Source organism: Pteropus alecto, unplaced genomic scaffold (assembly GCF_000325575.1).
Source record: "Pteropus alecto unplaced genomic scaffold, ASM32557v1 scaffold14, whole genome shotgun sequence".
Lineage (NCBI taxonomy): Eukaryota > Metazoa > Chordata > Mammalia > Chiroptera > Pteropodidae > Pteropus > Pteropus alecto.
Window position 1 is genome coordinate 15,907,993 of NW_006436810.1, and position 16,803 is coordinate 15,924,795.

Consider the following 16,803-nt stretch of genomic DNA (forward strand, 5'->3'; position numbering starts at 1 on the left):
AGGCAGAGCTGCCGCAGGAGCCGGCCGCGTCCGGTCGCCATGGAGACCCGACGCGGAAAGCAGAGGCGGCAGGACGATGGGCGAGAAAAGCGCGCCTCACCAGGCCACGCCCCCTGACGCCGGCGCGCTCCCGGACGCGCGTGCGCAGAGGCGGGACCGAGGGCCTGTCCACGCGCTCCCGGAGTGGTTTTAGGGGCTGCAGGGCCGGCTTTTTCTCACGACAGGAGTCGAGGACGCGGTGCAGCAAGTGAGCCCCCGGGGCGCTGTGGCCACATGCTGGCTTTGCGGTAGTTCACACTACTCCGTCTCGTTTCCTCGGGAGGAAACAAACGCAAAGGCTACATCATTTGCCCGTGAGGAACGACAGAGCCGCAGTCAGAGCTGAGAGTTCCCAGTTTACCCAGTCCTCTCTAGCGGGCCGGGAAAACATGCAGCTTGCGATTGCTGATTTGACTTTTTCAAGTTCTTGAACTATTTTCCGCCCGCCCTCGCAGGCGGCCCCGCCTCCCTGCCGTGCGCCGACTACGTGCAGCGCGTGCGTAGGCGGTCCGCGCAGGGTCGTCTGGGAGGCGGTGCTCTGGCCGCTTTGCATTGTGGGAGATGGAGTCCTCATGCCCGCCTCGCTGCGGCAGATGTGTGAGAAGTGAGATCCTCAAACTACTGTTCCCTGGCCCCCCGGGGCTTCCCAGCTCGCTTTGCAAAGGCATGGCGGGCAGAGCGCGGAAGTTAGCGTAGAAGGTAATCAAAGCACCTTAATTGAAGTGAAAAGAGGCCCAAAGAGGAGGGGACGTACACAGTGACTTTGGCCGTGCTGAATTACCGGCGTGAATTTGCCCACGAGTACACGTCCGGCCGGGTTTGTAGCGGGCGGCGAAGCTTTACTAACCGTCGTTGCCATCTTCCCTAAGCGGAGCGGTTGTCTGTGAACATGATTTATACTTTTCTGCGAGTTGTACAGTATACGGAGAAGCTGCACAGATCCGCGGGGAAGCGGTGGGTTTTGCCACCCTTTTTACTTAACAAAGCTTGCTTGAAGACTGAGCCCAGTTTGAGATGGGGGCTGCACGAGCAGAGCAAAACGGTGCGACCTAGGCGTATCCTTGGAGTCACCCAGAAAACCATCTGGACGCAGGGACAGAGCCCCCAGACGGCGAAGGAGGACAGCAGCAAACAAGTGTCTGTGCACAGTCAGAGAGGGGAAACTGCCATCTCAATGTCACAGAAAGGTAAAAGGGAATTCTCCAGGGATGGTCACTCTTTCAACCAACGTGGCAAGAGTTGCCAGTGCCCTTTTATAGAAGCTCAGTGCTTAAGATGAGAAGACAGTTCACACAAATTAAAAGGTAGAACTGCTAAACGACTTAGAATCTGAGAATATAGATCTACAATTTTCGTACATTTGAACTGAAATTTGTTACCGTCAGCTCCAGCGTGATGGCATAGTGGGCAAATGTGATGTTTCACAGAACAGCGTTGTCCAAATCTCTGCAGTGATGGAAGTGACCAGTACGTCTGCTGCCCCAGTATGGTCACCATGAGCCACCTGTGGCAGTTGAGTACTTACAATGTCACTTGTGTGGAGGAACTCAAATTTTACTTAATTTTAAGTTAAAGTTAGGTTCATTTTAAAGTTAAATAGTCATGTGTGGCATATAGCCACTGTATTGGACATCCCAGATCCAGAACGTCCAGGTCACTTAAAACTGTTTGACAGGGTAGGAGACTTAAGGAATCCTGGGCAAAACCACAAATGTACACTTTTATTATGTTTCATGTTACTACAAACTAGTACTGTTGCTTCTTGTCATTAGAGGCAGAAATTCACGCACTGTCCATGTCAGCGGCCGATGCCATGAGGCTGTGCTGATGAACTCACATAGTTACCCTCTCTGTACGGGGCTACTGCTCACTGAGCTAACAGTGCACCGGTGTCATCCTCTAGGGTGAGCGTATCTAGGGTTTTCTAAGAGAAGACTGGTGAGTTACATGAGAATGTGCTGGGAGCCACCACCCCGTATCTTTAGGCCTAAGAGTCATGCTAGCTCTGCCATCCGCTCTTAGATGCGACACGGTTTTGATTGGGTTCTGAGTCACAGGAGATTGGAGGACAGCTGCTCCAGAACACACATAGTCCCACTCGTTGGGACCTGAGTCCACACCCCACCGACTAGAAATACCAAAGGTTCTCGCTCGTGCCCTGCACTCCTGTGACTCGGTGGTGTTTTCTCTTTGCAGTGAAAGAAGCTGGAAGGGATTTTACCTACTTGGTAGTGGTGCTTATTGGAACCGGCATCACAGGTCAGAAACACAGCAAGTACGACGCCCTGAATACCTGGTCTTGCTTGTGCTTTGCTTGATCTTTTTCTGTGACTTTCAGGTGGCTTGTTTTACGTGATTTTCAAAGAACTCTTTTCTTCATCCAGTCCTAATAAGATATATGGTAAAGCCTTAGAAAAATGCAGGTCACATCCTGAGGTGAGTTTATGTAATACTACGTAATGCTTGAATTGTGATTATTAGCCCCGTGTTCTGTACTTGAAGCGTCTCGATTGGGAGCACCCAAAGGCCCATGTCGGGGTGTTTTCATCCTAAGTGTAAGAGAGTCGTTTTACTAGTCGTCATGGATAATAAGTTCTTAGAATATGCCAGAGGATTAAACCCATGTGACAAGTGTCCAGTCTTTTTTTAAAAACCAGATTCATGACCTCATGATCACATAGTAATTCTTACTGAGAGCCTATCAGGAGCCAAGGACCGTGCTCAGCGTTTGAGTGGCGTGTCTTTATTAAATCTCACAGAAACCGTTTGTCTCAGGTACTGCTGTTATCCCACTGACAGAAGGGGACACCAACACTGAAGGGATTAAAATAAATGTGTAGGGCATAATTAAATGTCAGCACGCATCTCTAAAGAGATGAAAAGTTGCCATGTTATTCACAAACTCAGCCTCTTCTAGATCATCAGCGTTTCGAACAAAACGAAATATACAGAATAAACAGAGAGAGCGGGCTGTTTTTAAAGTCATAACTTAATTTGCCGTCTATAAGAGCTCTATGAAGAATAATCAAACTTTAACAACTCAATTTTGTCAACGTTTATAAAGGGCCTATTCTTTGCCTAGCACTGGGCCCGGTGGAAAGGTAGAAAACCCTGAGGTTCTGATACTGATGTCCCCGCTCTGCTAAGTTGTTTGAAAAGTTGTTGCGTTTCAGCTGTACCGTTCTTAAATCTCTCTCATGTTATACATTTCTTTTTTATTTATGCCTGAAAAATGTGACACTAAAGATGCTCCACACAAAATAAGAAAAATTTTATAGACTTCAGGCAATATTTTTGTTTGTTATTAATTTTTTTCTTAAAGATTCCAAAGTGTGTGCATTTTAAATTCAATAAAAATTACATTTCTACTTCATTATGAGTTTTCCCGTTAGAAATAATTGATTCCCAACTCTAGATCTAGTTTGTTTTAAAATTGTTTTCGTAGCGTTTAGTATTAGACCCTCCCCCCGCCATTAGATAAATTCCACTAAAAACATTCAGCCATTTCACTGTTTGAACACTTTCTTTCATTGTATCTGGGTTTTGGAAGGGGAGTGGGACCAGCTTCACTCAGCCTACACCATTCCGAAACTACAAGTAGTACCATAAAGTTCTCGGATCAGTCCTTGCACAGAAAATAGTTCAGTTATTTCTGGGATGATTTTTCCGTGAGAGCTTTCTTCTTTTCATCATTGGAATTGTCATTTTGAATAGGTCCTAGGCTTATTGATTTTTTTCTAAAATAATCACTTGGTTTGTCAGAAAATATCTCCCTAGGAAACTTTAAAAACATGGCATTTACTAAATAAGACATTGTCTTTATTCTACAGGTTATAGGTGTCTTTGGCGAGCCTGTTAGAGGCTTTGGGGAGGTGACAAGGCGTGGCCGAAGGCAGCACGTTAGGTACTGCGCATTGCTTGAATTTGGAGATCTCGGGGGTAATTTTTAAATGAAAGGAATTCAGGCCTGTGTTCTCTCATTTTTTTTTTTGACAGTTTTGTTGAATATGTGAAAGATGGGCTGAAACACATGCGTGTGAAATTCTACATCCAGGGCTCCGAGCCCGGGAAGCAGGGAACGGTGCACCTCGAGGTGAAGGAGGTGAGCGTCACGGTGGGCCTGGGGACTGAGTGCGCAGCTGCGGGAAACACTGGGGAGAAAAATGACGCCTCAAAATACTTTCTGTTTTCCAGAACCCAGAAAACGGCGAGTATGAATTTCGATATATATTTGTAGAACTTGAAGCCTATCCTGGTAGAACTATTGTCATTGAAGATAATCGATCCTAAGGTAATGAACTCACCGGCCAGCACGCTGTCTCCTGAGGGCTTTCGCATGGGTCGGCCCTCAGCTCAGCTCCTCATAGCTCTTCTGGTCGATTCTGAATGAGACAGGAAAGCTCGGAAAAGTGAACGTGCCTGGGTAGCTGCTGGGCTTAGACAAACTGAATTACAGATTTTCTTGTGTAAAAAGTCATAAAATAGAGCATATTTTATGTCATCTTACTGAACCGTCGATCTTGGGCAGTATTTCTGCTCTACTTATATCTTTCATCGCAAGGGACTTTTGTTAAAAATTTTACACCGTGTAAGTAAGAAAATAGAGTTCAGTATTTTGTGCTTTTTATGTTGTATAGCTATATAAAATCTGTGAAATAAAACTAACAGAAAGATGTGAAAAGCAGCTTCCTTCCATATACTTTGGAATCTGACTTGAGACGATCATTTAAAAATATTCGAGAACTGTAGGGAACCAGGTGGTGAGTACACGCCCTGCACAATGCTCCTGTGAGTTCTGGTGATCTCTTTTCTCCTGTTTCCTGTGAATCGGAGGTGTCGTGCGCAGTGGGAAGGTGAATGCTCTAGAGCTGGGGGGACCTGAGCCTCATCCAGCCTTACTGTTGTGGCTTTATTAGGACAGGTGAATGAGATGCAGGCGCAAGTGCCTGGACCATAGGAGGCACCCATGGAGGGTCCCCACCCCCTTTGGAACGTGCGCTGGTACTTCCTACTACCAAAAGCAGCATGGAAACGAATGAGTCATGTACATACGTTATGCCTTTTTTGGCTATGGACCCCCTATTTTATCTGAAGTATTTACAGGGCATTTGGAGAAAAGTGACCTTAACTTACAAAGTGTGATCATTTTATCGTATCTGTATGAAGCGCTGTATGTGCTGGGAAAGTTCTGAAAACGCCCTTATCTGTGGTAGCTTCAGTGGTGACCCCTAGAAAACACGTCCTTCTCCCTCAGAACGTTCTACAGAGGACTTTCTGATATGCCCTTGACATGGTAGGATATTTGGGAGTGATGGACCCCCAGGCACCTATCTCCCCTTTTCAGTCCATCTCCCTGCTAGTTTGGTTCCTGCTTGAGCCTACGTTCATCTTTATGTACCTCCCATTTTATGATATACCCATGTCGCTTTAAGACGAGCTTATTGTTAAGACACTTTTATAGTCAGAAATAAAGCAATTATTTGTTTCCAAAAGGAAGAAAAATCTCGGAGGGTCTTCTGTGCCACCATGAGAAATGTAACCGCAGTTTTTTCGATAGCTTTGTTTTCCTTCCCTCTGATGTCACTTGATGCTGCACGTTCAGATTTCTTTTTTAAAAAGAGCTGCTTCTGTCAACTTCGGTGTCTCTGATTCTGGCCCCTGTTCATGGGCTCACTCCCATCTTCAAAATCCTTTCCGACATCCAGGGTCCACATCTAACTGTGCAGTACCCCCTTCTGTCATTTATGTGGATTTGGAAATAGTCACTTTCTTCCCAGGCTCATGTCCCTTCCTCCCCAGTGAACTGTTCTGTCAGAAGTCAGTCTAGAGCAGCGCGTCGTCTCTCGTTCCTTCACGAAATCGTTGGTGAGACACGAGTTCGTCAGAGGTTCTGCTTCTAGCAAAGTGAGATTTCCAGCCTGCGTGCCCCGCCCCCACAGCTTCCTGCCAGTAACCATCTTCCATTTAGAAACTTAAGGTGACATTTCTTCTGTGTCTCCTCATCCAAATATGGTGCCACAGCTCCTGTCTCATGGCTTTCCACTTTGGGTCACACTTAATCTACTACTACTTAATGTACTTAATACAGTACTAACGTGTTCCACCTGTTAGATTTCATTCATTCCACAAACGTGAGGACACGCAGTATGTCAGACCCTATGCTAGGTGCACAGAACCCTAAAACAAAAAGCAACAAGGGGCGTCAAGTGGGCAAAATAGAACAATGCGGTGGCTCTAGATCTGACCCAGAGGAGCGTGGCACCTGGCAGTCAGTGGCTTCAGACTGGAGGCACCGTTAGACGTGAGGTCGGCAGGTGGTAGGAGTTTACCAGGCCACCAAGTGAGGAGAGGACAGTGTCCGCCACCAGAGGAAGAGCTGGTGCTGAGGCCCAGAAGCCCCTACAAGCACCAGGTTACCGGCGTGGAGCACGGGATGATGCTGAAGTCTCAGTGGTGAGCCGCTGCGGACAGGCCATCACCAGGCTACCCACACTCAACACTGTGGGTACCGTGGAACCTGTTGGGGACCCACCTTGGCCCCATTTGGAAAAGTTGAGCACGCAGATCTTGCATAATCAGGACTTCTCCCATAGGCGTCCACCTGGCACACGCACCTGGAGCCGAGTACCAGGTATGTAAGAACAAAAACCCGGGGAAGAGACTGATACAAAATACTGTGGTGCAGTTTCAGTTGGCATGTGCTATGGTCTTACTGGCCCCTCCAAAATCCATGTTGAAGTCCTACCCCCAGGGGACAGTGTTAGGAAGTGGGACCTTTGGGAGGTGATAACGCTGTAAGGGAGTGGCACTCCATGGGATTAGCGTCCTTATAAAAGAGGCTACCTGTCCCCTTCTGCCATGAGACACAGCAAGAAGTCTGCAGCCTGAAAGGGCCCTCGCCGACCAAGCGGGCGCCCTGATCTCAGACTCGTTTCCAGAACTGAGAAATGAAATTCCGTTGTTTATGAGCCACCCAATCTGTGCTAAAAACTCTGTGATAGCAGCCAGAGCAGGTTAAGGTGACAGAGGACTGTTCAAGTAACAGGAAATGTTCCAATATGCATGCACGTCACAGTCCTGTGCAGAGCAGGGACCTCCTCTAAGGAGACGATGTGAGGGAAGGGGCCAGTGACAGCCACAGCCTTCAGTGCAGAGGAATCGCAAACACTTTGAGCAAAAAAGGCAAAATGTGCATTTTGACATCATTTATATAGAGTCCAGAAAAGTGCAAAAGTAAATGTATATCTACACATCTGTGCATTAGTTAGAGATAATACAAACGCGACAAAACTCCACAGAGACACGGAAGCTAAGCCCGCGTTCTGGAGAACGGCACTGTGGTAGGAGACGGCGTGGGAGGCGAGCTTCAGGGGGTTGATCACAGGCAAGTTCTCGAGCTGGACGGCAGGGTCCACGGCTGTCCATTCTATCTATATTAAACTTGACACCTAGGTAATGAAGCTAAAGTTCAGGGTCCCTCCCCTCCCCAGACCCCAAAGCCTAGCACCTAATTTCATATTCATAATTTTCTATGCCCTGTCTTACAGAAGACCCCAAAACCTGAATTCTTGGGGTCCTCAAATCTCAGATCGCCACCCCTTGCATTCAGCGATAATTTTTAAATGCGCCGAGTACTCTCAATCTTAAAATGAGAAAATCTGGCCACTCACCCTACCAGGCTGTGTTCCAGGCCTGAGTGTATCCCTCAGCCTCTCATTAATGCTGATGCGCGTCACCCCAACTCTGCATCAGCGGATACTATATGAAAACCCTGGGTTTTGTTCTCTGCTGTAACATCCTTACGTTACCTGTTTCTCTTACCGATGATGTCCTTTCTGTATTCTCAATTACACCTAATTTTATAATTTTGGTTACACTTTTTTCTCCTTCCTCTTTAAATTAGTTTTTAACCCATGTCCCACCCGTGTCCCCAATGCCCCCTGCTGTGTTAGCTGCTCCTAGCGGCTGTCCCTAGGAAGTTAGAATCGTCTCCTAAACCGAGTCTCTGCCGGCAGTGTCTCTGCAGTGGACCTTTGCCCCGCCCAGCACAGAGCCACTTCTAAAACTCAGATCTGACCCTACTGCAGCCTTCAGTGGCTCCCGCTGCCCTGAAAAGGTTCAATGCCCTCAGTAGAGCTCCGATGATGGAGTCAAATCCCAGTGTCCTGCCTCAGTTTCTCCCTCCCCAACCATGGCCCAGCCACCCCGGACAAGTTCAGACGCCACGGGCTCGCGCCTCCGTCCCGTCGTGTTCCCCTGATGGGTTGCTAATTCTCGTGGGTTCTGCCAGAACGTTCTCAGCCACTCAGCGTTGTCTTAGTACTTAACGTCAGGCCACGCGTTCCTTTCCCAGCAAGTCCGTCGTGGAAGCTACAGTTCATCACATAAGGTTTCTTCTCTCAGAGGCATTTTCAAAAGCCTGCTACAGAATTCCATAAAACCCCACATAAAAACTGGGGCCACAGGACGTCTTCCATGGCCCAGCACATTCACAGTGCACAAAAAGACGGCCACTGGCCCACAGCCCAGGCCTCGTCCTTGCGAACCCGAAGCTCGCCGGACATGCTCACTCGGCGCCCCGGCTCCCGCACCGCCCATGGGGAACGTGGAGCTTATTGGTCCTTGGGGACCGGAAACAGGATGGCTCACGCCCGCACTCAGTCCTTCAGCACCTTTTAATGCCTCCTGGGTCCACCGGGACCCAGAATGAGGACCGGGAGCAAGGAGTCGCCACCCACTAGTGCACTGGAATCCCTTCTGATGCCCACTTAGGTTCGCCTCCCGCCACGCCCCCGTCACGGTACAGACGTGACAGGTAGAACTCTGCCGACGAAGCAGGAGGCAGAGACAGGGGACCCGCTCGGGAAGTCACTCACTGCTACCTCCGGCTCAGGCTGTCACGGAGCTGGCGAACTCTGGGCTCGTCACATAGGAGAAGTCACAACGTAGGCATGAAGAAGTCACAGCATGAGCACACAGCCGGGGCTGAATGGTGTCCCTTCCCCGAAAGCGAGTCCTCAGCGGTGCCAGTTCCAGGCTGAACTGGAAGACCCAGAAGGACTCACCCTCTCAAGGTCGTCCACGCACTCACATTTTAGCCTTCGAAGGTCACACCGCAGGGCCTGGGCATTAGAGTGTGGACATACCTTCTAGAACCCACCATTCAGGAGGCAAACAAAGGCGTCTGCTAGGGCAGCGACTGGCTCAAGTCTGTCCCCTTCGTGTGACCTCGGACCCGGGTTTTGACCCCAGGCCTGTCAGATTCTCAAACCCTAGGTGTTTAACCATCCCTAATGCTGCCTTCAACCTTCCTCTCTCTCTCCAGAGTTCGGTTTCTGCATCTCTGTTTTTATAAGGCTTACGCGAAGTGTGAAGGTGTTTCAACCACAGGGCTATATTGCAACTATCGGCATATCTCTTCCTTCCGCTTAGGCTGTAGCTAGCGAAGGTATCATTTTCATTTTTGTGCCCCTAGTTCTTAGAGTATTTGGAAGATAGTCAGTTCTCAAAAAAGTTTATTAAATCCAAGCCTTCGAAACATCTCTGGCTCTAATGCACAGGCAACACGTTACGCAGAAAGTGACTTAAAAAGCTGCCAAGTTCCTGGTGTGCCGGCGATGATAGAAAACCGCAGAAATGATGGGTGTGGTCCTGTCGCATCCCAAAGCAGCCCTGTTAGTGAGCCAAAACACCAACCAAACACCAGAGATCGAATGCCGGGAGAGGGCTGAAACCACCCCAGGGGCCGGGGTGGTAGAAAGAAAGCATACACTGTCCTCAGGATATATTTATCAGGAACCAAAAATGGTTTACGGAACGACCAACGTGTATGTCCTACTTCACCATGTGACAAAACAAAAATGCAAAGAAAAAAGTAATGTAATGTAACTGTTAACATGAAAACTCTGCCTTAAGCAGCTCAGAACAACCATTCGCACTAATCAGATACGATGGACATTCTGCGATTATTCATTGACTAACTGGAGTGGCATCCTGACCACATCTAGCTTTTCACCGTGTGACATGTGACACTCCCGGCAGTCGATTATTTATGTGTAGCTAGTAAGAAACTTACTCCCCAAATTCCCCAGAGAGCCAACCTGCGTAAGGAGCTCTGCCCCATTTTCCAGCAACACCCCATTTCCAGTTCCCCACCCACCCGAGAAAAAGGTTCATCTGTGCTTCTCTGGTTATCAGAATCCTAAGATCTCTGACAAATTATAAACACTTCTCCCTCTCCTCTTCCTGTTCTCTCCCCTTTTTCTTGGACTTTGTGATGAACTTTTGTTAAAAACAGTGAACAGAAATGCTAATACCTCATCGGGTGTTGAACGTGTATCGACACCATTTGTTACTCCGAGATCCGAGGAATTAAAAAGAGGGTAAAAGCGAGCACCCCGAAGTGACGGCTTCATCCGAAAGGCCAGTCGTGGAGTGGGGAATCCTGGCATCGCCCCTGCAGTTGGCACCAACAGCCGCGTGTGCTGCTCACACCAGCAATCGCCTGGGGGCAGGGGGCAGAGAAACACGTGGGGGCAGGGGACTGAGGGTCGATGGGTTTTCAACGAGAGTTACTTGCCCCCACGGCTCCCGCCGCACGGGCATCCGGCAGTGAGGGTGCTCGTTTATTTAGGCAAAGTTGCCGGTACTGTTTTGGAGAGAAGTAAATGCTATCAACAAATAAATGCTGAGTGAGCCGTGTGGCTTTCTGCCCATAGAGGAGACGCTAAAGGAATATGTATTGATTTCTCAGTAAAGCAAACAGGACACCTTGTCTTTGGCACAGATGACGAAAATGAGCTACGTTTTTCCTGGAAGCTGCTGGCTGCTGTGTGTGATGGACTGCCGGTGAATGCTGCCAATTCAGACAAAAACCATAAACTTATTAAGCTAAATGTCACAGTCATTGATATCAGTTTGCATTTAGCCTATAGATACATGAAATGGACATAATGCATAAAAATAATATATGTCCTTTCAAGTAGTTTCAAATAACATAATTGGATTGTAATAGGTTCATTATTTTTTGTGTCAGAGTTATAAAAATATTTTTGTCCTTATCGAATGTGATTGCATCATTATTTGTGTTATTATTAATATTGATTGGTTTCATTTCTAATTTATTTAATCCAGAAGTGCCAATGTGTTTGAGGACATTCTCGTCAACAGCGCCACCTGGTGCCTGAGGCTCTTTCGGTGCCCTTCTCAGGGGCTGAGTGGGGACACGGTGCAGCACAGGCTGGACTGCATCGGTCTCCGAAGCGGTCTCGATTTGACTCCTGCGGTCGCAGCCCTGATGGCATTTTCGTGCGGGCTGCTGGCATTCCTCCTATGTGACAGGGACCTGCACCCTCGAGTCTGACTAGAGACTTGGAATTCCGGGGTGTGGGGAGCTCTGAACAGTAGTTACACGGGGGACAAACACTTCGGTATCCAGTCCGCTTCACACAGAAGCTCACGCGCCCGCCCCCAAATGGCAGGGTGCCACCTCTAACTCTCGTTGAAAACCCATCGACCCTCAGTTCCCTGCCCCCACGTGTTCCCCTCTGCTGTGTCCGCTTCTCCCCATCACTGGTTCTGCCTCCTACCTCTCCTCTCTCTCGCCTCCCTCCTTCCTCCTCCACCCTTTCATCTTCTCCCTAATCTCTGCTTCACAGACTGTAGAAAGGTTTATGCCTACCTACAGGCCATCTCGATACTCCTTTATGTCTGTTCCTTCTTGATTCCAGCCAGACAAGATGAATCCTGTGGGTCTCCCTGGGTCAGAAGAGAAGGGTCTCACTGTTTGGAAGAAGCATAGAATTAGAAACGAGCCATTCCAGCAAGTCAGCGAAGGACGCAGAGAACCCCACCGACCTCACCACGGCTGACACGGGGGCCCCTCTCTTTCTTAGGCTAGCTCCTCAAACGTTTAGCTTGTTTTTTGCAATGAATAGGTCCAGGGACTGGGTCTGTTTTTCTTAAGAAGGAATACAGCTTTCCAATCAAGCATGTTCACTCAGGACTCAGACAGCCTTAGCTGAATTAAAGTCCAATCCTGCCTGCCACCGTGATAAGTGATTTACTCTACTTCCTGTAAAATGGGATCATAATGGTATCAATTTCATAATTTGTTCCTGAGATTTCATTGCATGTAAAGTGCTTAGGAGATAAAACAACCAGGAAATAAATTATAAAGAAGCATTCAAGAACGTCATCAAGGACAACTCAACATCTTACAGAGGGAGACAAAAAAGACTTGAATAAAGGAAAAGGCATACTCTATTCTTGGGGAAAAATATTAATTCCTTATATAGATCATCTTCCTGTGCTTTCAGATACTAAACACTCAATAAGTGAGAGAAATATTGAGAACAAGAGCGCGATCTCACATGGGAGATTCAGAGTTCCAACTATTCCGGTAGCAAGCTCGAGCAGGTAGAAACAAAAAAAAACACAAAGTACTAAATGAGAACAAGAGCGCGATCTCACATGGGAGACTCAGAGTTCCAACTATTCCGGTAGCAAGCTCCAGCAGGTAGAAACAAAAAAAAACACAAAGTACTAAAAAAGAAAGCAGGCAGAGAGCAATAAGCACGTGAGAAGATGAGCTACACGTCATCAGATGAGCAAAGCAGTCAGAGCCTGGAAGTCGTAGGACTGGGCTCTGTGAGTGACAGCGGCTGCAGAGGAGTCGGTGGAAAGAGAATTGGCAGGAGCCAACACCTCTACCTGAACGGTGTCTGTACACCTGCGACATCTCCGGTGGCCGGCATCTCCCGCCTTACTGCTCTTGGAAATTTTCAGGGTCTCAGCTCCACCGCAGGTGACCTGAATCAGTACCTGGGGACGTGGCCTGGGCATCTGTGTTTTGAAGTTCTCTGTGTAATGCAATATACCATAGGTGTCAAAAACCAATGACCAATGACTCAGATGGCACTTCTCAAACCTGTGCAGCACCAGAATCGCTCCAGAGCGTTGTGAAACCGGATCTCAGCACAGCACAGTCTCCTCGTGTAGGCTGGGGTGCGGCCTGCACCACTCTCTTGCGGCTGCCGAAACAAATGACCACCACCTGGCTTACGACAACGAGAAAGGGGACCAGAAGTCCAAGAACGAGGTGAGAGCAGGGTCACGCCCCTCAGGGGCTCAAGAGGGAAAACCACATGCCTCTTTTCACTTCTGGTGGCTCCAGGCGCCCCGGGCTTGTGGCTGCACCCCTCCAGTCTCTGCCTCCCGCGTCACACGGCCTCCTTCTCCGTGTGTCTCTCCCCTTCTCTGACACCTGTCATTAGATTTAGAACCCACCTTACAATCCAGGACAGTCCCATCTCAACATCCTTAATTTATCCACTTGCAAGAGACTCTTTCCAAATAAGGCCACATTCACAGGGCGCAGATATTAGAATTCGGACATATCTTTGGGGGGAGGGGCACCATTTAATCTACGATGGGGCCCAAGAATCTGTAATTTTTAAATGGATTTCCAAAGTCATATGGATGCATTGGGAGCTACCCACCAGTGGCTCTAACTGCCTAGCAAACTCCTCCTCCTCTGAGTGTCTTGCGTGTGTTCACTTGGTCTCTCTAATTGGGCTGTCCTTGTTACTGGGGACAGGAGCCTTAGTGAGGATTCAGCACACATACGATCGTGAGGTCACACAGGGCTGTCCTTGACAACTGTCTCTCCAGGACCCAGGCGTGGCCGTTCTGTTCCACAGCTACGCCTCTCAGGGGCCTTTGTCCATCTGCTCATGTGACAGCTCCGGAAATCTAATAAAACTTGGCACACAGGTGACTCCTTCTCTGAAGGTGATTTAACGTGCTGCACAGGTAAGTTATGTGACTACACCTGGGGAGAGCAGAGAACGTTGCCCTGGAGGCAGCTTCCGTCAGGCTCCACAGGTGCACACAGGGAAGCAGGAAGCTGAGGGTCTGGCACCTGTCCTTCAGCTGAGCCTTCCGGGTGCTCCAGGTGGAGGAAAAGCCGTTGAGGGCCAAGTGTCAGAAAGTAAAAGACAGTCAGCTATAACTAACAAAGCACTACAAAAAATTTCGACTTTAATAGTGCCATCTCTTTTTTTCCCTCTGAAAAAAATAAAAACATGGATGCTATTATGCCACAATTATGGTGCTGTGTAATATGGCTGATCAGAGGTTAGGGGCCTTGGTTATAAAACACCACAAGCACCCAACTATAGGTGACAGCTACAGTCACCCGTCTCTTCAAGGTTAAAACTGCAGTCATTTCTGGAGTTCAAAAAAGTAATTCAGGTCTTTTTACAGATGTCCCCATGAAGTCCTTGTGACATGATTGCTGGAGGGAAAGATCGCGCATGATTCTTCTGCTTACCTGTGACAGACTACAAGTACTCATTGGCTACTTATGGAAATTATGACATTATGAAGTCATATTCATAGAAACCAACAGTATGTTACAATTCACAGGAGACCAGCCTTCGATTCGAGCATATTTGCAGAAGGAGATTGAACTGTAAAATATGCTTAAAGGGTTTAGCTTTATCAAATTCTGTCTTTTGGTCAAAAACTTACAAAGCAAAAAGGTAATAAACCCTTCGCTCAGAAGCATTTTTAATCTGCCATTCAAACACCTTATTTGAAATTATACTGAGCAGAACTGTTTGGGAAACTATAATAGCTATTTTATATGTCTGTTTTAAAACCTTGTCAGAGTTCGACTATCATGTGAAACTACGGTCTGGAATTATCACTGGAAAGGAGAAGTGATTTCTTTATGCTAAGAAACCTCTTCTCCCGCTCGGCGCGCGGCACGCGGCACAGAGCCTTCTCTTCCATCATTACTGTTCGTTATCATGATTTCGGCCTCAGGAGTCCTGTTTTGTCCCTCCTTGTGATTATTTTCAAGTGAGGGAGGATGTCAGCTGCCCAGTCTCAGAAGCTGTAGGAGTGGGGAGGTGCGATCCACGTCCCCGGGGAGGTGACGTCCCATGTCATGCTCCCACTCAGTGTTCTGGACAAGACCGAGACCATCGGCCGGCAGGAGGGAAGATGCTCCTCCGTGAGGCTTTCCTTTCACGTGTGGCTGCACACACGTTGTAGAAATTATCAGATAACCTACATTTCCATTCTTTAGGGAGAGAAAGTTTCTGAAAAACCTGGACAGTACAGTAAAAATCAAGAGTATTAAACTATAATTGTAGAATTATTAAATTTATTTTGGTCAGGTCGTTATGGGTACAGCTTTAGAGCTGGATAAACCCAGGAACGAAATCCTCATTCTGCCACTGACTTGGCTGAGTGACATGGACAATTTCATGTCACCTCTCTGAGTCTCGATTTCTCTCCAGGTGGCATGGGGACCAAAAAGTGTGAGGGTCAGAGGTGAACATGCATATCCAGCAGAGCATGAGTCAGGAATATAGGCAGCTCATAACGTAATCCAAAGATATCACTAATATCTACTTGCCTTTGCTCAAAAATAACTATTCACACCGACGAAGACTAGACGTTTGAGACTCAAATGCCACATTTTCCTATACGGTAGAAATTCATAACCATGAAAATTCGGCTTTGTTTTCCAGGGACAGTCTAACACACATACCCAAGAATGTAGTGTCCCAATGGCCTCTAACCACTAAGTCCCACTACAACAAGCCAGGATCCTCTGGTCCGGCTCCTGGGATGGGGGATTCCAGGACTGGGCCGGCAGGGTATGAGATAAGCCTGAAAGACCTTCTGCCAAAACACAGGGAAGTGTGCCAGGAATGATGGGGATGCACCAAAAGAACACAGAAGCCAGCCCGCAGGGGCTCCCCCTGGCCAAATCGGCACAGCTCGTGCCTCGAAGCGGACGGCCGTGGAGCACAGCGCACTGCATGAGACGGGGAAGCCAGGCTGAAAAAAGCAAAGACGTTGAAAGCGTTGTGAGAAATGGGATTTTTAAAGTCTGAAAGTACCACCCCAAAGAGTCAGTATTTACTAGTTGCACGGCGGGCAGGAGTGACCTGGTAGGGAAGAAGCCGGCAGACCCCACCTTCATCAAGCGCTGCAGGGGACAGTGTCAGATGAGGGGGCAAATGGACAGGCACAAGGTCACGGCACCACGTCTGCGATGCTCCTGCCACAGACGCATGACGCCGGACACGGCCGAACGCAGGGACACTAAATAACTGGCCTGCGACGTTCGAAAGTACCAAAGTCATGAAAGTCAGGAAAAATGAAATCCTGGGAAGCCATGCCAGACTGAGAGAGCCTAAAAGGACGTGACGGCCAGACGCGCCACATGACCCTGACGGTGGGTCACACCGGGCGGCGCTGGGGCCACGGCGGAACGCGACGGGGCGTTGAGGGTCAGCAGCAGGAGCGGGTCGGTGCCGCCTGATGCCGAGGTCGAGGTTTTGTGTCGCAGGCGTGACGGTGCACAGCGTGCTGGGGCTGCCAGGACGAAGGACCGCGGACCGCGTGGCTTACACAACAAAACCGCAGTTCCTCATCGTCCCTGGGGCCGGCAGCCCGAGGTCGAGGGGTCGCCAGGTCTGGTTTCTTCCGAGGCCTGTCTCCGTGGCTTGTACGTGCCGTCCGCACCTGGTCTTCCTGTGCGCGGCCCCGTCCTAACCTCCTCTTCCTGTACGGACACCAGCCTGATGGGCCCAGGCCCCCGCGCCCACTATGACTTCATTTTAACTCAGTTAACGTCTTTAAAGACCCTGTCTCCAAACACAGTCTCACTCTGAGGGTTGAAGTCCTGGGGGTCAGGACTTCAACATAGGGATTTCGAGGGGATACGTTTCAGCCCATAAAAGT

General features: G+C 48.6%; 1 protein-coding gene and 1 long non-coding RNA gene across 2 annotated transcripts; both read left to right on the top strand.

Moving 5' to 3' along the window:
- The first annotated feature begins 50 nt into the window (after positions 1 to 50).
- Positions 51 to 4,720, top strand: TIMM21 (translocase of inner mitochondrial membrane 21). Its single transcript, XM_006913735.3, has 6 exons — positions 51 to 1,226; positions 2,236 to 2,298; positions 2,378 to 2,475; positions 3,870 to 3,943; positions 4,036 to 4,141; positions 4,234 to 4,720. The coding sequence occupies exons 1-6, from the start codon at positions 929 to 931 to the stop codon at positions 4,327 to 4,329; spliced, it is 735 nt and encodes a 244-aa protein (XP_006913797.1). The 5' UTR covers positions 51 to 928; the 3' UTR covers positions 4,330 to 4,720.
- Positions 4,721 to 12,496: 7,776 nt separating this feature from the next.
- Positions 12,497 to 14,614, top strand: LOC112481246. The gene is made up of 2 exons (XR_003046853.1): positions 12,497 to 13,138; positions 14,305 to 14,614. It is a non-coding gene; the product is annotated as an uncharacterized LOC112481246 (long non-coding RNA).
- The last annotated feature ends 2,189 nt before the right edge of the window (positions 14,615 to 16,803 follow it).

Excerpts from the sequence above, each read along its gene's own strand:
- TIMM21 (XM_006913735.3), top strand. The coding sequence starts at position 929 with ATGATTTATACTTTTCTGCGAGTTGTACAGTATACGGAGAAGCTGCAC. Across the intron at positions 2,299-2,377 it reads TATTGGAACCGGCATCACAG|GTGGCTTGTTTTACGTGATT; the intron begins GTCAGAAACACA and ends TGTGACTTTCAG. Across the intron at positions 2,476-3,869 it reads AATGCAGGTCACATCCTGAG|GTTATAGGTGTCTTTGGCGA; the intron begins GTGAGTTTATGT and ends TTTATTCTACAG.